Source organism: Megalopta genalis, chromosome 9, assembly GCF_051020955.1.
Source record: "Megalopta genalis isolate 19385.01 chromosome 9, iyMegGena1_principal, whole genome shotgun sequence".
Classification (NCBI taxonomy): domain Eukaryota; kingdom Metazoa; phylum Arthropoda; class Insecta; order Hymenoptera; family Halictidae; genus Megalopta; species Megalopta genalis.
This window is the reverse complement of record NC_135021.1, coordinates 13,286,634-13,312,597: the sequence shown is the minus strand read 5'-3', so window position 1 is coordinate 13,312,597 and position 25,964 is coordinate 13,286,634. Positions and strand designations below refer to the sequence as shown.

The 25,964-nt window shown below is 40.8% G+C and overlaps 1 protein-coding gene across 8 annotated transcripts in view; it reads left to right on the top strand.

The window, feature by feature from the left end:
* Positions 1-25,964, top strand: part of LOC117220757 (uncharacterized) — a 376,568-nt gene that overhangs the window by 6,294 nt on the left and 344,310 nt on the right. For 2 of the 8 annotated variants that reach the window (XM_033471022.2, XM_033471020.2), the window contains exon 1: positions 16,425-16,650. The exons of 1 other annotated variant lie outside the window; for it this stretch is intronic. In XM_033471022.2, coding sequence (XP_033326913.2) covers positions 16,466-16,650 — 185 coding nt within the window. In that variant the 5' untranslated portion in view covers positions 16,425-16,465. Of the gene's footprint in view, positions 1-16,410; positions 16,651-25,964 lie in introns of those variants that run through there. 5 more of the 8 variants (XM_033471026.2, XR_004490342.2, XM_033471018.2 and 2 more) reach the window with 5 other exon arrangements.

The window sequence follows — 25,964 nt, the reverse complement described above, 5'->3', positions numbered from 1 at the left end:
GTTTTCGCTTCTTTACTGTTTTGTTAGTAGCTGACCTCCTGTATGCTGACCTCCCCATATCCTTATGAATTATAATTATAATAATTATTATTATTTATTATTATTTTTAAAGGAATAAGCACAACACAATGAATAGCGAAAATTTAGCCGGTACTGGGAGCAAATGCGCGCGCGACTAAGCCAGTCCTTACTGAGTGGCAGCCTCAACCACGACCGGACGATAAAGTGTTAACTATACTTATTGCACTACACTTTCGAGAAACGTTTAAACTCGTTGTGGCAGGTTTTCTTGTTGTTCGGTCGACTTCGAATCCTCTCCGGATTCTTTCTTAATGTGTATAGATCGCTTTTTAATTCTACAGATTATTTCTTAATTTTACAGATTATTTATTCGTTACACGAATTATTTCTTAATTTTATGGAGTATTTCTTATTTCGACAGATTATTTGCAACGGTGGGAAGTACTTTTTGAAAGTTTTGAAAATTCCGAAAGTTATGATCTTTTTTGGAACTGTTCAGGTTCGTTGGGAACCTTAAGAGAAGTTTGGAGCTACTTTTATTATCGGCCACAATTCGTTTCTTTAGGGTGAAAACATCCCTTATGTATGTAAATAGTAAATTATGTATGTAAATGTATGTAAATCCCTTATTTACAAATGTAAGGTATAAAAACGGTTGCAATAAAAATTTGATAACTTTTTTACTGCTCTTTACGAAGGTATTATTAAAACGATAAAAGATTTTTGTTTAAACAAAATGATTCGCCGCTATCAGCTAAAATAATTTGAAATTTTCTCTCATTAGAATTTATTCTCTCATTAGAAACCTCATTATACGTAAATGAAGGTGCGTATGTTGCATTTATTGGACAACGCGATTTCTATATGATTTTAGCCGGAACGAGCATCTTGGACATCCGCCGCTGTACTATTTATTTACAAACCTTGTTATTTACAAATTTAACGTACACATTTTCATATAAGAGAAAAATTCGAATTACATTAAATGCCGGTAGTGGCGGATGTTTTTATCAAAACACAAAATTCCGTTTTAAAAATTTTAAAACTCGTTTTAATAGTGATTAGAAAGAGGCACTATTAATTTGTATGCCTACTGCAGTTTTAAATTGATAAATACATATCTACATACATAAGGGATGTTCTCACCCCGAAGAAACGAATTGTGGCCGATAATAAAAATAGCTAATAACAGAACTTTTAAAGTCGCCAACAAACTTGCACAGTTTAAAGCAAAAAGTCGGATTTTTCGGAATACCAAACTTCCCTTGTTAGTTCTACAGATCATTCTCAACGGTGCAATCTTAGGCATTTCTCACCGCATTTTTTATTTCATAATTATTGATGTCATAAAGCTGCTTCCATTAAAAATTTCTGGATATATTTCTTTATTCAGCTACACACACCTATTATAAAAATTATGAGAACTTGAATCAATTTTGTCTTGTAATTCTTACGAGGTAATTTTTGTTGATCGCTTTTAGACCTCGATAGATTTAGTGTTAAGTAAAATTCGACGGTTAAAATGCGTGATCCAGTCTACTTTGCGAGTCTCAGATCACAAGCGAATTGAACGAGTTAACTCTCCCGTTCGTTCGTGACCAGACGACTCACCGTCTCGTTTCACTTTGATGTTGTGACCGCGCCGCATTCCGCTTCTCTCCCTTTTCGTCTCCCTTTCTCTCTCTCTCTCTCTCTCTCCCTTCATTCTTTGTCGAATGCTGGCGGGCCCGTTTGCACTTTTGCACTTTCTTGTCGAGCTGAGCCTCAGAACTCATCCGTGCACACTTGTGCTCTTGTGCCGGGGATCCCATAACGTGTTTGCGTGCGAATCATCGCTCAGCGGCCCGCTGCAGCAATTTATGCCGGCGAGCTAACAGAATTTTCATGCAGATTTCGCATTATGGAGTCTCATCGAATTTCACGCGATACGTTTACGCAGCTTCTGCCGCGAGCTTTTCGCGAACGTTGTTCAAACAGTATATTGTTATTCGATTGCATAATCTTGCACATGCGTTTGCACATCGTTCGAAGCAACCGGAACACCGTTAGGAAAGATTTCAACGCGGGTTTTGTTTCCGGTAGGTCGAAGGAAATGCTTTCGCAGGTTTTTCGAGTAAATCTATCGGAAAACGGTTACCGGCGAGCCGAATGCGATAACACCGTGGTCCTGGAAGAGCGGCTACATTCCATAAAGTTCGTAGGAACCAGTCGCGAACGTGCAACGGGACTCGCTGCACTCCGAGGGAATTAATTCGCGAACCTGCAACCTTCATTACGTATTCGCGAGCCGCGATCGATACCGGTTCCTAGAAAAATACAGCAGCGAATTTAATTATCGGGCCCTGCTTCCTCCGTTCGTCGACGACGAAAGAACCCGACGAGTCCCGACTCACAGGATTCTTCCGGTCTGCGCGCGATCGGTTTCTCCGGAGAAAGGAGCACCCTTTAGATTAAGGTCAAACGCGTTCTGAAAACGAAGCAACTTTTGCGAATATGATACAGTAAATTCCTTCTTAATTGACGCTCAGATTGTACATAAAAATGGACAATTTGGGAAGAGGAGAGCTTTGCGACTCGTTTTTATAGTTACCGATTGTCATCTATAATCGTGCCTCCTCTTCTTAAATTGTCCATTTTTGTGCACGATCTCTACGCCAGTTAGGGGGAATTTACTGTACTGTGCTTTTTAACACTTTGACTGCCACGTCATCAGTTTCAAAAATTTTATGAAATAAAAGGATTCCATTTAATTCGATAAAAATTGAAAAGAGAGAGAGAGAGAGAGAGAGAGAGAGAGAGAGAGAGATACGTTGTAGACATCGATTAGGTTTCCAACATTCTTACCTTTTGCAAATCTGAATGAGATCAGCTATAATAAATCAACTATCAAAAATTAATCTTCTTTAAACATTGTTAAACAAATCATTCCGTCAGCCACATACGGGTGACTTGGCAGTCGAAGTATCAAATCGATATCTTCTTCGATTCATTCTTCAATTCGTTAAACTACCATACAAGATGCCGTTCGATTAAGGGTTAATGTTACGATTGTAAAAATATTTCGTCTGAATCAATTGAGTATATTCTTGTCATAAATATGATTATAATTAGCTAACAATAAGCTTTGCAACGATGCAAAGTTCGCGTTTACACAGATTTCGTGCAATCTTTATCACAACCCGTGTATCAAGATAAAAAGCAACGGTGCGGATTTCAAGGTTCCTCATGTTCTATAAATTCATGAACAAAGGTGTTTCTTCTAATTAAAAGTGCTTTCGAAACGGCTGCTAAAGTCACAGCTGTGCGAATTATCAAATAAGATAATAGAATAGACGAAGAGTGAAGAAAATAAGTAATTCGAGTTTTCCACTGGAGTGGTCGGTGTGCATCGTATGCGATGCTATAGAGCTATGCAAAACGCATCGTCGTGCTCTAGAGGCCTCATCGCTCCTATCTCCACTTATCCGTGTGCACCGTTGTGCTCTTATCTCCGGCGCGATATACATACTGCTCTAACAGAGATTGCGGCGCGCGCTGTAAGCTCTAACAAACTCTGTTGGCTTTGTTCGCTTGCACACGCTTGCAGCGAACGCGGGAGAAACTGCAGCACTGTCCCCCGGTGGAAAAAGGCACGCGCGCAAGTAGAATGAATGTACCAAGCGGAGAAAGCGAACCAGCGTAAACGTTTCGCGGAGAAGCCAGCCGGGAAAATCTGGCGACAGTAACAACACTGTCTCCAACTGCACCATCATCCTCTGAATCTCGCAGTACACAGTGCACCGAGTCAATGAAATTGCAGACGTCTCGACAATTTGACGTTCGAGACATTCATGCTCGGTTAATTGCCCTTTAAGTTATAATTAGGGCGTTAGTTAGCTCAGAATACTGCAGATATTGTATATTTGTGTGTGTACAAACAATTCTCTGCGCACTGATTAAGAGCATGCTTCGGTTCCCATGAATGCGATTCGATCGGCTTTGCGTATCGTTCTGATTCTACAGTGTGTCCCGTAATTATGTTAATAACTGGAACGGGGTGATCCCTCAGGTGATTTGAAGTCACTTTTTCCTTGGCAAAAATGCAACCCGCGGCTTTGTTTGCGAGCTATTAACGAAAAACAGCGGCCAATGAGAGGCCAGCTCGGTTGGCGTAAGGCGATCGAGTCAACGAGCGGACGAAGCCTCGCGCTAGACAGTCTCGTCTCTCATTGGTCAGTGTTTTTCGTTAATAACTCGTAAACAAAGCCGCGAATTGCATTTCTGCTAAGGAAAAAGTTACTTCAAATAACCTCAGGAATCACCCTCTGCCGGGTATTAACATGATTATGCGATACCCTATATAGTCCATTTAACACTCAAAGGGTGGATCTTCCTCGCAAAAATATAACCGAGTATGCTAAACGTGATTTATAATTTTATTTACCAATTATTTCCAACAAATTTGTAATGCACTCGTTCTTCGACACGTTAACTTCTTCTGTGGACCTTAATGAAACATGCGAAAGTTTCAATTAATTGTCAGAAACGCGACAGTCGAGTAACAATATTTGTACTATGGGTCCAAATAGACCCGATCACCGCCGACCGAAAGTAAACACCGATCGGGAAACAAATCGCGGAGAAACAGTATAGCATATTGAGAACCACGTTTCGAGAAAAAGAAAAGTGTATGTACATTTAGGTGATGATTAGTATAGGGGGCTGGCGTGGCAAGAGTTGGCAATCATTTCTGCCAGTCAATCCAGCAAAAATACTGGCGGGTCGATTCGCCGCCGATTTTTTCGCGACTTGTTGGCCAGGGATCACGGATTTCCTGGGATTCAAAGGATCGCGGATTGAAACCGTTCCAAGACCGTGCCGCCGGAGATGGGAGTTAAACCGCACAGTCGGATACCATAAGCCATATTGGTTTAGGTTAGATTGAATCCGAGCGCGACAGACTTTGCAGCGCGGCTAAATGAAAATTGAAATAGAGTTACGGATCCTAAATATTGCGACCTTTACCCTTTTACAGTAAAGGCGGAAGGTCGATCAATCACCGTTCGCTCGAGGAAAATGTGTCGCGTGATCGGTTCCCGATCGGGCATTGCCAGCGTTCATCTTGCTTAAATGCTTTTCTAACAGTTTTTGATACCACTGTGAATCAATTGCTGAGACGGCCTGGAAATTATTCTCGAACAAAGACACAATTTGATTCCAGAGTTGGGCATTAATCGAACACAAATATTTCATTCAAATAATTATTCGGATGAATTCTTTTCAGTCGAGTATTTTATTCGAATAACAATTATTCATTATTCGTAACAAATTCTTCGAACAAATTCTTCGAATAATAATGTCAGTAATTGTTGGCCGTTTTTAATGTAATTTTTTAAAAATACTTTCTTTGCAACCGGAGAAACATTATTTTAATCAAGTAACAAGTTAAAAAGAAGTTAATTGCAAAAGTTAACGTGCAAGAAATTAGTCAATTAGTCGACAATTTTTCTTCAAATCGATTATTTTCCGAATTAATTCCTGTACAAATAAATTCTTAATCGAGTAATAGATAACTTCTTATTCAACTGAACTTATAATAATAAAATAATAAATAAATAAATAGAATAAAATCTAACTCTGATAAATTTTTATTCAGATACCTACATTTTTATTCGATTGGACATTTATCCAGTACCGTCGAATAAAATCTTATTCAACAACATAGTCGAACAGAATTGTTCGAAATACTAACGATGGTCAAAACTTCCTTCATTTTATGTTATCTGAATTTTTCGAAAATTTTATAAAAATATCTTGCACAATACTGGATTCCAGTCTGTCTAGTTTCTTCAGTTACCATAAATTTGTTCTCTAATTAATTTTAAGAAACTGGTATTTTCCGCCTGACTGTCAATGAAATCAATCTCGCACTTTCGTCGGCAGAAATTCACAGGATATCTGCATTCTTCTTCAAATTTATCGGACAATATATCTACGACTTGACGAAGACTTATGTTTAGTCTATCAAAAAAGGTACAATTTATTGAGTAAGTCGATGAGCGGAGACTGGAATTTAGCATCTCCGAGAGAAGCCCGGCCGGAAAAGCGAGCCGTCGTCGAACAAATATGGTCGCGCCGCGCGTCGGAGTCGGGTATATTCAATGAACGCCGTTCAAAATGGCAACGATCTCGTAACTCAGCCCAGCGGGCAATATCGAAGATCTACAGGGGAGCAGCGACAGCACGCCTTTCGTATTTCATGTGAAACAGGTGGATATTGCCGTCGATGTATCATCGGAACCGCGACTAGACCAACGATTCCGATTGTTCGCCTATTTGTTTTATCGGCTGCCTGTTCCTTCATGAATTACACTGCCCGCAAATTCGAACCTTTTTCGAAATCTGTGATATCTCCGTGACACTACAATGTAGCTTTCCCACTGGCGATTGTACGCTATACCGGCTGGATAGCCTGACAATTTCGCCTGAAATATCTCCATTGTTCTCAAATGATGAATGTTTAAGGAAACGTCCGAGTCGAATGAAAGATTTTTTCTTACATGGAAATTAGAGATGAGCAAATGGAATTGTCGAACTATGATAATCAATATTCTAAATTTTACAATTTTTACAATTTTGCGCAACTCTGTTTCACGACAGACACTGAATAAATCCTGGGAGCCCGATTTGATACGAAACACAACCATCGAGAGCACACATGGTGCTCGCCAGAATCGCACGATCTCACGCTTCGGCGATCCGGATATGGTTTTTAGCCTTCAAGTTCTTGTGGACGAAGGTCCGCGTTCGCTTACTTGTGGATCATCGTCATAGAATGAAAGACTCTCGCGAGTCATACAATTTGCTCGCGATTTTACGCAGAAAAATATGGTCGAGAATAATTGCTGATATTTCTGTTACTATGTCGTAAAACAACTTTTGCCTATAGCAATTTTATAGCTGAAAGAATGCTCTTCTAGTACATTTTATACAATTCTTCGTTATTGTAAATATATGTTACAACGTTTTAACGAACATCAATTTTCCATATTTCAAGTTGAGTTCGAGCAAACTTCGAAGCCTCTCAGATAGCACAAAGATGTCTCAAAGACGTTTTAAAGACGTTTTAAAGACGTTTTGAAGACGTCTTCAAGTTCTCGTGGACGAAGGTCCGCGTTCGCTTACTTCTGGATCATCGTCATAGAATGAAAGACCCTCGCGAGTCATACAATTTGCTCGCGATTTTACGCAGAAAAATATGGTCGAGGATAATTGCTGATATTTCAGTTACTGTTTCGTGAAACAACTTTTGCCTATAGCAATTTTATAGCTGAAAGAATGCTCTTCTAGTACATTTTATACAATTCTTCGTTATTGTAAATATACGTTACAACGTTTTAAGGAACATCAATTTTCCATATTTCAAGTTGAGTTCGAGCAAACTTCGAAGCCTCTCAGATAGCACAAAGATGTCTCAAAGACGTTTTAAAGGCGTTTTAAAGACGTTTTGAAGACGTTTTAAAGACGTTTTGAAGACATTTTAAAGACGTTTGTGTTTGGAGATTCGGGACGTCTTAAAGATGTCGCAAGTTTGACATCTTAAAGATGTCGCTTGGACGTCTTATTTCAGACGTCGTAACGACGTTCACGTTAGATCGTAACGACGTCCAGTTTAGACGTCTTTAAGACGTCGTGTGTTATCCAGTTCCCTTTTAGAATGAGCGAAGAATTCAGTTCCCCCTAAAAATTGAACGAAGCCAGGAACCCAGGAAAAGAATATCTTTTCTGTTCGAGCAATATTCCTTCGTTCCAAGAATATAAGTTACCATAGCCGTAGATCAACATCTTAGCGTTCTGATCTCGGAAAGCACGCAGGCAGCGCAAAGGTTCGAGAAGGCGCAGTGCGGCTTCACCGAAAAATGCGTGTTCTCTCTGCGAGGGAAAAGATTACGGGAACGCGGAGGAAAGGATAAGACAAAGTCAGTTTGCCATAAGCTGCGGTGAAGGGAAGACCTCGGCTCGGCTGTAATACGGCTTCCGATAGGGTCGGACTTCCTGCAGCGTGCAGTTTCTTCTTTCGCGGCTGGTTTTTTCGACACGGTTCCGAGGCCCGTGCAATTTAACTGCACGGCGTGCTACGTCCCGAGGCTGTTAAAAGTCCCGGCAGGGGGAAAGCTCTAACCGTGAAAACCGGACTAGTTTTTCCGTTTTCCCTCTGGCAATCACCGGTTCGCCGCGTCGCGGCGAACGTGACCTCGCGAGTTAGGTTGTAACTCCTTAAGAAAACGGTTTCCCAATTTTTCTAGGGGCTCCGAGAGAACCCTGGCAAACGTTTCGGTCAATAATTCCGGCGAGGCTGCTGGACCCGCGGCAGCGACACTTGGCGTTTTATTCGGTGGAAACGCGGAACTGCAGGTGCATTTGCATTTGTCAGATGTTGAACAGTCTTGCCGTTCGAATGATTCTTGCCTAAGCTCGCCGCGATAGCTTGCCAAGTGCCGGGAATAAAAAGTTTTACGTCCGTACCGAATCGTAAAGGCTGCGGCGTTTGAACATTGAAACTATAAAGCGAGCGTTTTACGATCTTTGTTTTATTCGGTGTGGATGCCCGAGCGCTTTTCCAGGAAATTATCAGACGTGCGCGACAAAGATTATGCTCATCGGTTTGGTACGAAGGGACGCGATTGATCGATCGATCGATCGATCGACGCGCGATCGCCGGATCAAAGGCCGTTAAAATTAGTTTTCGGTTTGGCGCGGCAGTTAGACAGCCTGCGGGCTCTTCGCCGCGATTTTCGAGTGCGGCGCAGAAGGAGCACGGTGAAATCAGGTCCAAAATTACCATCGCGTCGTTATCCGCTTCGCGGCGTGTAATTGAAGCTCTCCCGACGCCCGCTAATAAAGCTTCTGGAACCTGATTGATAGATGGAAAGTGTCTATGATGTGTACCAGCCAACACCGTCGCCTGAAATTACTGCGCGCTGTAATGTGCCCGTTCGAAAGTCTTTCGGCGAGCATAAATCCTTGAAATTACCTCGAAATTTTTCCCACCCGACGCAATTCCACCAATGGAACGCAACGAACGACCAACTTTTCAAATCTGTACTCCATACTTTGATCCTTTGATCGATGATTTTCATCAATTTATAAATCCAATATCTATTGTTGTTGTTAAAAACTTGCTTGTTTAGTTTGAGTTTGCTTCGTATTACTGTATTCATATTGTTTTCATTTTTTATTATCATTCTTATTATTATTCTATTGTTATTACTATTACTGTAATTATTATGATGAAGTTTTTAAATAAAATTAATAGGCATTTGGCCTGTTCATGCTAAATCAATTATATTAAATTATATTGAATTATATATATATATATATATTAAATTATATTGGAATTATATTGAATTATATTGAATCATATTGAATCATATTGAATCATATTGAATCATATTGTATCATATTGAATCATATTGAATCCTATTGAATCCTATTGAATCATATTGAATCATATTGAATCATATTGAATCATATTGAATCTTATTGAATCTTATTGAATCTCATATTGAATCACACACATATTGAATCATATTGAATTCTATTGAATTCTATTGGATTTTATTGAATTCTATTGAATCATAGTGAATCATATTGAATTATATTGAATCATATTGAATCATATCGAATCATATTGAATCATATTGAATCATATTACATCATATTGAATCATATTGAGTCATATTGAATCATATTGAATCATACTGAATCATATTGAGTCATATTGAATCATATTCAATCATATTGAATCATATTAAGTCATATTAAGTCACACATATTGAATCATATTAAATTATATTAAATTATATTGAATCATATTAAATTAAATTAAAGTGAATTAAATTAAATTAAATTAAAAATCCAACGAACCCGAGTGTTCCTCTTACGATAACGAATCCGTGCTCGCATCGGTGAAGATCGATCGAACATGAGCCGTGATGATATTTCGACGTTGTCGACAGGACGGAGAAATGGGTCGCCGAGCCAGAAATGAAAAATCCCAGTGATCCCGAAACAAAAGGATCCACGAGAATTCGGTTTGAAGTCGGATCGAGTGGTTGCGCTCGCGATTCAATCTCTCCCTCTCTCTCTCTCTTTCTCTCTCTTTCTCTCTCTTTCTCTCTCTTTCTCTTCCTTTCTTTCTGTCTCTTTATCTCTCTCCGCGAGAGGGTCATCGCACGCCAAAGCTTCGGGAGCCTGCTGCCTCGTCGCTCTCGGAACGCAGAAAAGGTATTCGCGTTCGGTTATGACAGGCTGCTACGCCATTGGCGGAACATATGCGGATCGCGTCCAAGTACAAGAACCGAGAACGTTCATCAGCGACGCGGGCTCGAGGAGCCGACACACGCGCTTCTGTGCGATCCAGACGCGGCCGGATCAACAACCGGACGATCTTCAGCTTCTTCTGCTTCGCGGTCGCGGATGACTGTATACTTCCATGCGATGTTTTCGAACGCTCCGGGCAGCGCGACTAGAAAATTACTATGTCGCTGCTAAACTAACTATGTATGTACTCTGCGCGTTCGCAGCAACAACGAGTAGGTAGAACGTAAAAAGTTCTGCACGACTTGCTCGCAAATGATGCACAAGCGTCTTATTTGATGTACAATCTGTAAGCTTGATAGTCGCTATCGAGTTGCCGCGTAAATCATCGCTAACGAGTCGCTGTCGGTTATGCTTTAACGCTAAATCTACCGAGCGCTAAAAGTGAGTTACTTGTGTTATAAGAATAACAAGGCTGATTTTACATAGACTTTTCGCCACATCTGTTATGATTAGGCTGCGGATTTTATGCATTTATGGGAAAAATGTATAGGTGAAACATAGAATAGTGAACAGCATATTAAATACATAATTACAATTTATTAAAATATAATAACTACTTTACCATACTAAGTAAATTACGCTCCTACGTCTTGTAATTGATGCTGATAAATTATATTTTGCATAAAGATCGCCATATGTCTAGTCATAATGTAGTATGCTTGAACGAAAATGTTTATTCAATTAATCGGTTCGTTCGGAAAGTTGTTTTATTTGTCAAGAAAGTTTCGTTCTGTGAGGATCTTACAAAATGTGCACACTTGATTCAGTATTTTGCCAATAAAAAGCAGCATTTTTGTCAGCATAAGATTTTCAAGCTATCAGAGAAATGTCGGGAAGTTTTCTTTTTTTACTTTGAGCTGTCTTTCGTTTTCTCGAGGAAGAACGACACAACTTTCCAAACTGCCCAATACTTTCCGTGAAAAAATCTTCATAATCAGAACAATTGTAACCGGTCAGTTGTTTTCGAAAAGTATACTCCTCATGGTGAAATAGCAATACAGTAAATTCTCTCTAATTTTGGGAAGAGGAGATACGATTATTCGAGCCCTGCGCTTCGTTTTTATGATTTTTGACAATCGGCAACTATAAAAATGAGTCCATTTTTGTTCACAAACTAAAGGAGAATTAGGTAGAATTTACTGTATTTTGTGTTACGACGAGTACATTTGTCGGAAACAGCTAACTGATTACGTGAAATTAATAAATGTTAGTAATAAAATTAAGAAAACAAAACAGGTATTTCACTACAATTTACTTCTATGTTATAACAGCCACATGTACACTTTTTCAAAGAGATTGCAACAGCTAAGCTGTTTAACACGTTCCGTGCCACGTGTACGATCGATGGTACACGCTTGCATGTTTACTTAGTGAACTGAACAAATTGTTTACAAGAAATTTAGAACCGAAGAATCAATTTCCACCGCAAGAATGGGCGTTGATAAGTTTTTGTTACGTTGTTACGTGTACGAGAATTAATAATTGCACGTAATACATCAAGTTTTAGTAAAATATCAAAGTGTGAAGATTCAAGTAAAAAAAGCTCGGCACGGAACGTGTTAAGAGAAAAAAATATGAGACGGTTCGTTGCGACCAGCGCGCTGGTACGTTTAGTGTTAAGCGAAATTTTTGTTAGCTATGCAACAATCGTTTGCTGCCAGCGGCATTCGTCTCCTGGAACCCTAACCGCGCTTTCCACTGACGTCTAAGCATTCTTCTCTTTCGCATTCTTCGTAAGATAATCGGCGATGAGTCGAGTGTCAGCCGTTCGTTTAATCAAGTCCGGACAGGGAACAGCTCGCGCGGCTTCCATCGAAATGTTTACAGCGCAAGTTTGTGATCGACATAATCGCGGCCATAATCGTAAACATCGTTAGCAAGGGATTGCGTCGTGCGCCGGCGAAGTTCCTCGACCGGAAACGAGGAGAGTCGACTTGCTCCGCTCACCTGTAATTTGAGTGGCCGGCCGCCGCAATTTTTCGACTGTTAGCGTCCGCGTTTGATCCTCGTCGCGTCTCGCCTCCGTGCACGTAGCTTGCCGGGGCAGCAATAAGAAAAAGGAGAGGAAGAAGAACCGGACTCGCTTCTTCGAGATCGCGAACGGTTTTTCCAACGAGCTTCTTCTCGTGCCGCTGCCTAATGCGCAAACAAGTTGCTCTTGCAGTCTTCTCGGAAAACGGTGCAACGAACGCTGAAGTCGGCGAAGGGTTGCCTATTGCGCGAAATTATCTCGTTTAGGAGCGAGCCGGCCGGTTCCTGTTGCCGTTCGAGGAAGAAACGCCGATGGGAGTTCTCATTGATCTTCGCTGCGGCGAATCGCGTTGAAAGAAACCGTGGAAATCTGTTCCTTCATTTGTCGACAACATTCTTGGCGAATACAGAATGCGATGCTGCGACGGTTTCGATGGTCGAACGGACTCGAAGCGGGAAGCTGCAAAGTTAACCCATTCGACCCTAACGGCCGTATGCGTAGCAGCGATGTTCTCCGATTGCCAGAAGCACAATACGTGTCTCGCAGATGCGTTATTTTGCACAATTCTAATCCGTCTCTGTTTGTATGCTACAGTAATTTCTCTCTAATTCGCGCTCAAATTGCGCACAAAAACGATTATTCGAGCTTTGCAGTTCGTTTTTATAGTTACCGATTGTCAACAAATATAAAAACGAGGAGCGAGCCACAATTAATCGTATCTCCTCTTCCCAAATTGTCCATTTTTGTACTCAATTTGGGTGCCAATTAGAGAGAAATTACTGTACTCTGCTGTACTGGATTAAAATATCTTATCTACTAATCTTCTAATTGACTCATCTACTAATTACATTACGGTATATATTATGTTCTGTAATTTGAAAGGTATTTTGTCCGTTTAAATAAATAATAGAATTAAATATTAAATAGTTCGCCACTTTCCAGGATATTTTTAAATGTTTGGAACGCGCCTTTTACCCATTTGAACAAAGCTAGAATATTTTATATACTTCGGAGCGTTTCAAATGTAGTGCCATTTATTTGTGTTCGCTTATTTAAGAATGATATTACTAATTTAAAGCTTCATTTTTTAGTTGATCTGATATGTATAGAACAATAGCATAGCGACATGCGCTGAATAGCTTTTATTTAGAAGTGGTTACAATCGCAAAAATTTCGGTTGTATGCGCACATGAATCAACAATTTTTCATAATTTATAGGCATTCATTTTATAGTGCAAAGTGACGTGCGCGTGCCAACAACAGTTTTTTTTTCATTCCTATTTCCAAAATGTGAACGAAATTATCGTGCAGTTGGCTTTATTGTAATCTCTGGAGGAAAAATAACTGAGATATCGATAGAAAAAGAAAAGCATCAACGGTTGAAAGCATTAACGTATAAAGTTGTTCGCGTAGGAAGATTCACGGTGGAATATTTCCGAGAAGGCTGTAACGCGTGCGGATACCTCGAAAAACGCTCTTCAACTCTGCGCAGCGAAATTGAATTCAGCTCTTGCGAGCGATTAAATACGACAAAGCAGAGTGCGCTGATTGCAGCAGGCTATAATCGTTTTGGAGAGCAGACACTTTTCCCCTAATTTCGAAGCTTCTGGATTAAATGTTGACGATCTGTTCCGTCTACCCGGATCTCTCCGAGATGCTCGAACGAAGATTATCAAATTTTACACAGTTTGCATAATGAAGAACCTGAAATGTTAACTAATGCAAGGGCTCCCAGCGTTCGCTTAGGGATCTGCGACGAAAATGTCGTAGATCTCGAAAGGGGAGAACGAGGCGATGGAGAATTTCTACGAGGAGAAGGAGAATTTCTACGAGGAGAAGGAGAATTTCTACGAGAGGAGAGTCGACGAGGCTCTCTCGTCGCGGCGCCTGAATTCTACGACTAAATTAAGCATAAGTCGCGAACGCTCGTCGAATCCTGCTCCTCGACCCGCGGGCGAACATCTCCGGCAGACGGACGCGCGAACGAACACGTGTGTCTCCACTCCTCTTCTGTGTCTCCTCTTCGGTTTCTCTCTCTTCTCTGCCATTTATTCGCCGGCTGGTTCATTCCGAGCGCGAAGTCCTGCCGGTTAGTACCGTTCCAAACAGCCGGCGTGGAAGAACTCGATGACCCGCCAATACGTGCGCCTAATCGGAATTCGCGAACGCGGACGCGAACGGTCCGACATCACGCGATGCCCAGCTCGCCCAGAAAATCGCCGATTAACACGAGCCCATTGATCCGTGCTCCCGATCTCATCGGCTGGCAAATTTTCACGATTCTCGAGGAACAGTTAAGAGTCGGACTGTGTTCGCGTCGGAGCCGCGATAGACGTCCGATAGCGGTGTCTTGAGTGGGAAGCTTCGTGCGACAGTGTGCGAAAGTGCAACAGTTTTTGCAGAAGTGCAGTGCGCGATCGTCGATGGTTCTACGCCGGCCAGCTGGTGGAAACATCGAAACGATGTTCCCCGAGAAATCAACGGAGCTTCCACGATTTTCGAACGAGGGCAATTCGAACGAACGGAGAGCGTTCCACGCCGATCAGCTGATCGAAACGTCGAAACGAGTCTTTGAGTTATCTTAAAAAGATTTTGAAGTACAAGATTCTAAGTACAAGAATTTTAGGCACTAGATTTTTAGTGCAAGAACTTAGAGTGCTTGACACAAAATCCAAAATATTTCTTCCTCGCAATCTGACAAATGAATCCGTCTATCTCCTTGGAGGATTTCAAATCGTTCGATGCAACCTTAAAAAGGTCGATCCGTTTCGAACAGCGTTTGCACATACCTTGTGTTCCATGAGAATTTGACTCGCCAAAAATATTCGTACGACAATATTCTTCGGGGAAAAATAGGAGTCCGAAATTCTCGTCGGACGATTCAAGGAGATCCGAGCGGACAGAGCAGCAGCAAAAAAAAAGTATGGCGAGCCATAATGTCAGCATCACGTGCGCCGTGCTCGATGTATAATAGAATCAGCTTCGGCACGCGTTGCTTGAATATTAAGAATCGTCGGACAATTATCGAAAGAGGTGCGGCGCCCGAGGGAGCAGGGACGAAGAGGAATGATAAAACTTGTAGCCGTGGCAACGACGGTCTCCTACGTACACGGTGTACGTGCTTGAAATGCAGGAGGAGAGCCGGCCACGCAACCGGTCCTCCGTGGCAACATTGTTCCTTGTCTACTCGTGTAACTGCAACGGAGCTCGAGGCGTCGTGCCTCCGCGAATTTCGATCGTGGCTGGAATCGCGGCCGAATCGCTGGAACGCGCTAATCGATCTCTCTTGGCCGAGGAACGGGAACCATTAAGCCCTGCATCGATTAACAATGCTGCAGACATTTGTTCGATGCCGAACCGATACCGGTTATTAGCCTAGTTCCTGTCTGCTGGGATCATCTTCGATACATTCTTCCCGATAAACGCGACTCCTTTCTCCGATATTATACTCTGCCGCCATAGAATCTTTCTTATCCGATTAGTGCAGTTAATTTCGGACCGTCCCGTGCACGGATTCATACGCGGACTGTCGAAATCGATAGGAAGATAAGTCTCTTCCGATAAATGAAAGAACATCGTGAATGCGACAACGCGGCTGGATATTAACCCCTTGACATACCGTCTTCTTCGCAGTTACTGTAATTAGATATTTTTTGATTGCAATAATTTCTTAGAAGGGAAAGAAAATTGATGCTCTTATCGTGTGTGCCTAAATTTACTCGGATGCTTAAATATTGATGACAAGAGATCAGAATTTTATTCCAATTTCAAAGGACAGAATAACGTCTATACTCAATTAATTATTATCAGAAATTTTCATGACGAGTCGGACTCGTCAAAATACGGCAAGGGGTTAAAAGTTTGATCTCGTCGGATATCGAAATCAACGGGAAGGCAAGAGAAAGAAGGTGCCAAATTGTCGAACGGAGGAAACGACGAGGAAATTAGGCGATCTTCGAGCGAGTTTCGGCCGCAAAATATCTAATGGACGACGAGCTACGTATTCGAGCAAGCTCGGAACGGACTGCCGCGAGAGGCTGCTAGTTTTCCCACGTGCTAGTAATGGCGACGGTGGTGAAAAACGGATGTTAGAGTCCCGGAAGGAGCACGATGTCGAACTGCTGCGGCTGCATCCGCGGCCGCACCGCGGACACTTATCAACCGCTCGGCTCACAAATCTCGCGCGGCACTGTCAAGCTCCCGAAGGATGCCAGGGAAGCTCTCAGGAGCCCGAGGAATCACCGGAGAAAGCCGAGCGTCCGTTACGACGCTGTCAGACCTGCTGGGGCTGCAAGGTTCATTATCAAATGTCTTCAGAATAATTACGTGCTCTTGTTACGCGCTACACATCATCCACCGATGGTGCAATAAATTCTTGAAAATTAGCTGTCCCTTGTGCAATCTAATAAGAGGGTAGCACTTCGGTACCGCGACGAAAGTAAACAAAGTATCCTCGACGATGGTACTTACCTTGGATCATGCATGAATACCTATAGACAGTTTCAGATAATTTTGCTTGAAGCAAAGTTAAACCGTCTACGTGACGTTACATGTGGATAGGATATATGAGCTGTGCTTGTATGAGATTAAATATGTACTATCTATGGAGTTTCAAAGCAGGGTTGTGCTAATTCAATTACACTGTAATTCAGCTACATCGGATTTCGATTACATAATTGAAACCTTTCGGTTAATTCAATTACTAATTGCTTCGTGCATATTTTAATCACAGGTGTAATTGAAATGTAGTGTAATTCAAATAGAATGTAACTGAAATACAACGTAATTGAAATATAATGTAATTGGAATAAAATTCAATTGGAATACAATGTAATTGAAATACAATGTAATTGAAGTACAATATAATTGAAATACAATGTAATTGAATTACTTTATAATTTAATTGAATGACGGCCTGAATTACGAATTACAATGTAATTGAATTACTTTGTAATTTAATTGAATGACGACATGAATTACGAATTACAATGTAATTGAATTGCTTTGTAATTTAATTGAATGATGGTTTGAATTACGAATTACAATGTAATTGAATTACTTTGTAAATTAATTGAACGACGGTCTGAATTATGAATTACAATGTAATTATATTACTTCGTAATTGAATTGAATGGCGGCCTGAATTACGAATTATAATGTAATTGTATTACTTCGTAATTTAATTGAACGACGGTCTGAATGACGAATTACAATGCAATTGAATTATTTTATAATTATAATTTCTTGAATAATTTAATTGCAATTCTGCACAATTCTATTTCGCAGGAATAATTATATGTACTGATATTCCAGTACGTAAAACATTTTTAATGCTCGATTTTAACATGTTGTTAATTTTTGCGAGAATCAATTAAATAGATGTATACATTCTTAAAGCATCCAAGATAGCAAATATTCTTTTTACGATTTCAAATAATACTCATTATAATGTCTTTTGGAGTAAGTGTAAGTGCTTGCCTAATTATTCTATTACACCTATTAAGGAGGAAAATAAACTTTTATTTCACTTTAGTTCGTTCTGAATCAGATTTAACTTAATTTGATTTAATTTAATTTAATTCAGATTCAATTTAAAGAACTGTTAACTTACAGAACAAAGACTTTTATTTTGCATAAAGATTCGCAATATAGCAATTATTCACGGACAGTTAAAATACTTATCTAGGAAAATTCACATTTATAATCTATCGGTTCCGAAGAATCTCTTTCTAGACCTTCTTATTCAATCGTTACTCCGAAGTTGCAGTCTCTTTCTAACGCATCGTCGCCCATTTCTGTTGCAGGTGAGTCCGCCATAAGGTACCGCAACACCATAACCCACGCGCCGCCACTGGAGCAAGGTAGTAAAAGATCTGTCGTTAATCTGTGACCCCGGACAACTCGCGGCGAGCTTCTCGAATGGCGATCGCTTTCGATCGGAGGGGGCGTATAAAAAATCGCGGGGAGCAATTTCTCGCGAGTTTGATAGGTTTCCGGCGGCGGCGGCGGGGCAATCGATGCCGAGTTTCGTGCCCGTTCAACCTTCGTATCTCATGGATCGGCAATATTTTCCGGGGGCGCACGCATTCCCAGCGGTTTTCGGCGATCATTCATCGAGCGCCGCGTCGACTGGCGTGCCCGTTCGACTACAACCGCGGCTACTGCACCGAGCCGAGTGCAACGGGGTTGCATTCGGTCACGTGAGCCACCCTACACCCCCATGGAGGGGATGCGCTCGTGATTTTTCGACGATCGCGAGGAAGAGCCGGCCAGTTCCGCAGGAACTCTCGCGCGACTCGGACGTCCGCGAGATAATCTCCGTCGATCGCCGAATTTCTCGATTTTTACGGCGTGCGTGCGTGCTCCGTGATCTCGTTTCCGGCGTCGTCGATCCTCGAATTATCCTGCGTCGAGATCGTCTCGTCCTGCTTCATACGAGGCACAATCGATTTCTCGGCCAGCCTCGTGTCAATCATCTTCTGAAAGGCCTCGTTTCCGGTGTCCGCGTTTTAGAGATCTTTCCGGCGCATTGTGGTTTTCGAGCTGATTCGCGGAGAACCGGAAACTCGAAGAGTTCGCTCCGTTGCTGTCCCGTTACAGCTCGTTCATACGTTTTATTTTGGAGGTTTGTGCAGTAGAATTGTCCTTTCGATACGCTGACTGTGCTGCAAAGACTCCAGTAACATTAATTTTAAGTTGTCTCAAAGTCAAAGTCGATCAATTATGTTTTTAAAAATGGAAAGTTTTATTGGGTATCTAGGAAAACAATTTTTTCTCACGAGTTACCACGTACAATTCTTTTTTTTTTAAACGTTCAATTGAGAGTCGATGCTCCGAAGAATTGGCTAATAATTTAATCGGCTAATAATAAAAGAACGGTAATAATTTCTACGAAAATTTCACCGAACCAGTATTCAAACTAGAAAGTAGAACGTTCGATTTTAGCGTTGGTTGCTGTTATTACGAAAGTGTTAGTGCATCATTCGCGACAGTTCCGCAGAAGCGTGACATATTTCCGGGGGATGTAAATTTTCCGAAACACACATCGCGAAAACAGTATTCGTGTGACCGCTGGGTGGTCGGCCGTTCCACCGCGGATCAGTGAATCATTAAACGACATGTTTCGGCTCGGAAAGCTTACGATACGGTTGCGGACTCCAGCACGTTTCGGCCCCTAAATCCTTCCTCACTTTTTATATTTTCGTTTACATCGTGCACCGTCGTGCTCCACCGTACGTCATAAAATTCGCTGATTCATGTGCTTTCGCCCAAAAGAAACGAAATCTCCACTGGTATCTATGAAAGGCTTTGCGAACTATACTATGAAACAGTGTAATAATATAGTATAAGTACGATATAAATCTAATATAGTCAGTATATATAAAATCTAATCAGTATAATATAAAATATAATAAAATATATAAAATAAAAAAAAAATATATTTCTTATTTTATATATTTTATTATATTATATTATACTGATTAACTGTAAATATAATATCATATCATATATAATATTATATATAAATATAATACAATCAGTATAATATAAAATACTATACTATGAAACAACGTCATCATTTTTTCCACGCACTTCGAATCTATTTTCTTCATCTTCTCAGTTTCTTAAAATTTCTACGCTTTAAATTGTATTAAATAAACCCGAGTCAATGACTCATTTGTGTTTGACTCGTTGTTTCAATAAATACTTCATATTTCCAAATTAGTAAGCGCAAGTAAATTTACGCTGAAGCATCGCGAACTCGATGAGTGAACAGAGGGTTGCATGAATTCTTAAACACAGCAGAACTCCATTAATGTTTATAAATTTATATTAATTCCTGGGAGAAGTTATTCGAACACTTTTTACAACGTATCAACTTTTTCAAAAACTGGACTAAAAATGCCATGAACTTTTTTTAAACGCTAGAATGTCTAGTTCACTGTACAACGACTAAAATACTTTTTGTTAATTCTTCTATTACACGGAATACCGGCAAAAGATAAAAGAACCTCGTTTATCAACTGTATTATCCGAATCTGGAACGAAAATTTGACGCATATTAATGATTACTTGTTTAAAGTTGCGCGGTACCGCCGCGGCCGCCATAATCCGGTTAAGGGTTAAAAGCAGCCGTGCGCCATTTTTGAATACACGGCTTAAATTCTCTATCGCTGTAATTTTTTTCGTGGAACGGGAAAGGAGCAATTAGAAAATTTCCCGAGGCATTCTCGAGAAAGGAGTATTAAACCCCTTGCCGTGCATTAACGAGACGAACGCCTATCGGAGATTTCTAGTAAGAACCTATTAAGTATGAATGTTATTCCGTTCTTGTAAGTTTAAGTAAAATTCTATTCTTCTCCCGAGAATATTCGAGTATCCAAGTAAACGTGGGCGCACGCGGTAAATACAAATTTTCATATTCTTCTAAGAAATGATTGTAATCGAGAAACTTCCAGTGATCGTAACTGCGAAGAAAATGGTACCGCAAGCGTTTAATAGTGGCTCGTGAAAGGCTCGATTATGATCCTCGGGGTTCGATGAACCGTGTTCGAAGCTTGTCGCAACGGACGTTGGTTTCCCAGGCAGGGAACGCGGCGCGTTAAAAATCATGCTTTCAGCGTGGCGGCTCCGTCGTTTCACTTGTCGCGATTTTTCTCGCTTTGCCGATTCCCCGGGGCACCGGGGCTCCATCGTGCAAACACCGCGCCGAGGCAGACGATGCAGCCCATGCAGGCCGCGCGCGACGCAACCGAGGCATCCGACGCAGCGCCGGAACAAATGAAATTGCCGTCGCGCGAACTACCCTCTGCCACCGGGCCTCGGAAGCACTCTGATTAATGCCGACGCATTGTGGAACTATCTCCGGTCCACGACCCTGCCCGCGACCCGGCCGACAAAGCGATTTTGATTATGGTTACTCTCCGATTCTCTTGGCCCGCCTATGACCGCGTCCCGATGGAATTCACCGGAATCCAGCGACCTGCAATCGCTGCATTCGGCTCTCTCGGATAACATTTGCCACTGTGATCACACGATTCTCCGCTCTCTCTATTGTTTTCCCACTTTTTCGCGTTACGCAGGTCGCGTTTGGTCGATTTAGAAGAAACCGCCGCACATTTGTTAACCTTTGTTCGTTCCGCTGGCGAGAATTCAAGCGTTTCACGTTTTTTCGTTGGTCGATTTATATTATTATGCGTTAGGTACGGATGAAAGTTCTGCAAATGATTAATATCTAGATAGTGTAAAGTATGTTTGAATATTTTCGGAGTAAATAATTTTAATTTATTTCGTATTTCTGGACTATGGATTTTTATGGAAAATAAAAATTGTTTCAGTTAATTGTAACTCCCTTTTTGTAACGATTGTAATATGTTGAAAATAGTGCAATAATATCGTTAAATTCTTGTAATGTCCTCACAGTTTTGCGTTTGAACTACTTATTTTTGTCATAAATGCATAAAATGCGGAGTTTACGTTCTTTCTATATTGATTCTTTGAATATGATGATTTTAATAAATTTAAGAATTTAATGTTATTAGAATATAATGTTATTAGAAACTAGGATGTTTAGTTCGTGTTTGCTTTGTATATTGCAATCATATTATATTCATTTTCATTTTCATTTTTATTACTATTCTATTATCATTACTAATTAATAATATTCCAAAAATAATAATTCTATTATCATTATTATGTTGAATTTTTGTAAAAGATTTAAAGTAGCATCTGGCCCGTTTATGACATCTAAATTAAATTAAATTAACTTAAAATATATTAAAGTAGAGGGTGCGCTAGGATTTTGAGAAATGATCCGAAAGAGAGTACCTAGAGTATCAGAATCTTGAAAAATAGTGCCAAGTATGCAATGAAGGAGAACTATCAGGAGACGTAGCTCCATCTCGCACCATAAAACATAAATTGGACAACTCATTCTGATTTCGATACTTTCTTCGAATCAAATTAAATCGTAATAAACATTTTTCGGTGTGTTCTTTTCACATCTTTCCGAAGATTAACATTTTACAAGTATTTTCTTGTGGCTTAATATTTTCTTTTGCGCAATTCTCGAAAATTAATCCCAAAAATACAACAAAACGACGTGTTAACTTCTTGAAAAATCCGCGCCTGCGAAACACGTAAAAATACAGTACAAGAAGAGCACAATCTTCGAAAGTAATCCTAAAATGCACTATATGCATGACTCATTAACATTGTGGCTTAATATTTTCTTTTGCGCAATTCTCGAAAATTAATCTCAAAAATACAACAAAGAGACGTGTTAACTTCTTGAAAAATCCGCGTCTGCGAAACACGTAAAAATACAGTAAAGAAGAGCACAATCTTCGAAAGTAATTCCAAAAGGCAGTATATGCATGACTCATTAACATTGTGGCTTAATATTTTCTTTTGCGCAATTCTCGAAAATTAATCCCAAAAATACAACAAAGAGACGTGTTAACTTCTTGAAAAATCCGCGTCTGCGAAACACGTAAGAATACGGTAAAAGAAGAGCACAATCTTGGAAAGTAATCCTAACATGCAGTATTATACATGACTCATTAAGACGACCTGTATCGTGAAACTTAAGATGACTAATGGCGGCCATTGCATCCGTTTGATGCACATCGTTGGGTACTCGGGGCTTCGGATTCTGCCTTCCGAATGCTCTCGGCGCTCTCCGTTCGAAACGGCGACAAAATAAACGCGTTAAACACGGTCGGTTTCGGTATGCAAACGATTCTCGGTGGATCGTCGAACGATGTCGATATAATTCCGCGGAGATTGCGGTCTCGCTCCCGTTTCATTATGCTGTCCCCGGCTTTTAAATATTCAGCGTCGCTTACGGGTTGACTTCGTAAGATTCTCCTCTCCCGTTTCCCTGTTGGTTCCACCGCCCCCTCTCACCCCCGTGACACTAGGGAGCCGTGCTGGAGAATCCCGTTAGGGAAATTCTCGAGGATGTTTCGGTCGCGCTAACGAGCCGCGCTGTTTGCAGCGGCGGAGTCGCGTTTCCCGCTGTCGACGGTGCACAGTGAAAGTGAAAGTGAGTCGAAGAGCTGTGTCCGCGCCACTGGCTGCCCCGTGGACAGGCTACACGCGACACTTCCCTGCATCGGCCTGACAGATCGAGCAGTCGATCTGCCTTTCCGCCGTACGCTGGATACCACACTGAGGTGAGACTAATTCCCTGTCGAAATACCACCTTGAACCCAGCGACGCAGCTTGATTTTTCATCCGCGGAACTGTAAGATACATTCTTTATTTTATAGCGAGACGGAGATCTTTTTAATAGTTTTTAAAAGTATGATCAAACGAAGCTGATTAATTTGGAACCTCGTGAATTTATTTTACTTTGATCCTGTTGGTCGCATTTTCTCAGCTATATTTACGTGGAAATTCGATTTTTAATGCTTTAGCTCAGATCACGAAATTCCGTTAAGACGAAGAGTACAACAAATGCTGTACGATGACGGCACATGTTCGCCAGTTAGCGAAATGGCAACATCTTGTCTGTCAAGACGAGCATATTCGTCGAAAACAGCTAAGAAAGGTAAAACAAATAAACGTTGGTAATAAAATTAAACAAAAAAAGGACGAAACAGTTATTTCATTGCAACCTAATTCTACAGGTTATAACAGCCACAGAAATGTTTCGAAGAGATTGCAACATCGTTCCGTGGGCTCCATTCATCAAAACAGCCCCGCATTGAAATTTTTTACCGCCGAAACTACTCATCGGATTTACTTGAATCTTTTTGCATTTCAATCAGGGAAGTTCGTCCCGTCCGGAGGAATTAGTTTCGTTGGAAAAAGTGAATTTCACAACATTTTGCTAGAGAGAAAATATTAAATTCCGTTCCGAGGAGAAACACTCCGCTTTCTGTTCAGAACTCGCCACGGCGGCAGCCCTTACGCGGGCCCTTCAACAAGCCCTCGACAGATACCAGCACTCGTCCACTTGGTAGCCGTTCCCGAGTGGCAGTCGCTTTATAGTTCGCGATTTAAAAGAATATCGAGCCAAAGGCTCGGGGAAAAAGACAGGCGGCCGACGCTTTCCGCGAACCTTTTTCCTCGGGTTTTCAAGCGGAGTTGCTCGATGCTCCCCAGGAGCGGTACCACTCGTCCGATGTAATTTAAAAGACGAGCATTCGGCGCTCTTAATGCTCGCCGAGCCGTCGCGCAGAGTAAACAACGGGCCGGGTGAGAAAGCGCGGCCGCGAAAGACGGTCGGGGGCTCGTAAACGCCGGCAAGAAAACATTAGGAAAGCTGCCCGGGCGGTGTTCCGCGCGGGAGTCTCGTTGAAAATGTTCAACGGGGACGAAATTCTTCCAGCTAATTAGCCGACATTCTCGTTCTCGCTTCACGCGGCTCGTTCTCATGCACCGCCGGGAAAATTCAAGTTCCAAATAGAAAGCGCTAATGGTCTCGCAAGTAAATAATACGGAACAGCTTTCGGCGCGAGTAATTTGTTTTTAGATGGAAAATCGAGCAGCACGAAGATGGGGCGTGGAGTGCGTTTAGTGTCCACTGCAGGTGCTTAATGTTCGAACTTGTCGGTTCGTTCATGAATGCTTCATTGAGAAATTCGAACGGAAGCACGAGGCGCGACAAATATATGTGCACGTTAATGCGATGATAGTTATTGTTTAATGGTATCCTAGGTGCTCTTGTGAACTTAAGAAAGTGGTCTGCACATTGATTTTTGATATTTCACACAGTAGTTGCAAATTCGGAGTTGTTTCGTGTTGTTTTCAATGGTTTAACACATTATATGCCATTATTAATATTAACACCTATCTAAAAATTTACTTTTACAAATTTTGTTATACAGGGTGAGTCACAAATTAGTCTCTACGATTTTTCAGCCCCTTCCGATGGTCTGACAAAAAATGTTTCCTATGAAAATTAATTAGTATTTAATCGATAAGAAATTGTAGGTGTTTAAATTTAAAAACAAATTGATTTTCGATAAAACAACAAGGTTACTGTTATATTTTTCAATGAAACTAGGTAATTTTGACTGCACAGTATTGTAGGCGATGTCGAAACGATTCAGCGACTTGCTACATGATGACCTCCAGATGACATTGAAGGAAAAAAATTGCCCCCCATGGATCTATTTTGCCACAATATTTAGTTTTATGTAAATTTATGATTTGTTTTATGTGCGAAGGTTTGAAATTGAATAAATGAACATTTGTAATGTTTACGTTCGTTTGGTTATGTTTACATGCGAGGCCTTGGTGTTATGGCAGTTTTTCCTTCAATATTATCTAAAAGTGATTATGTAGTAGGTCGTTGAATTCGTCTCAACGTCGCCTACAATACTATGAAGTTAAAATTATCTAGTTTCATTTAAAAATATAACGTCGACCTTGGTCTTTTATCAAAGATAAATTTGTCTTTAAATTTAAACAATTGCAATCTCTTGTCGGTTAAATACTAGTTAACTTTGATAGGGAACAATTTTTTCAGACCATCGGAAAGGGCTGAAAAATCGTTGGGACTAATTTGTAACTCATCCTGTATGTTTGAAAGATAAGAAATCTTAAAAATCCTCGTCGCACACTTGTTGTCAAAATCTTATTATTAGTTTTGAAAATA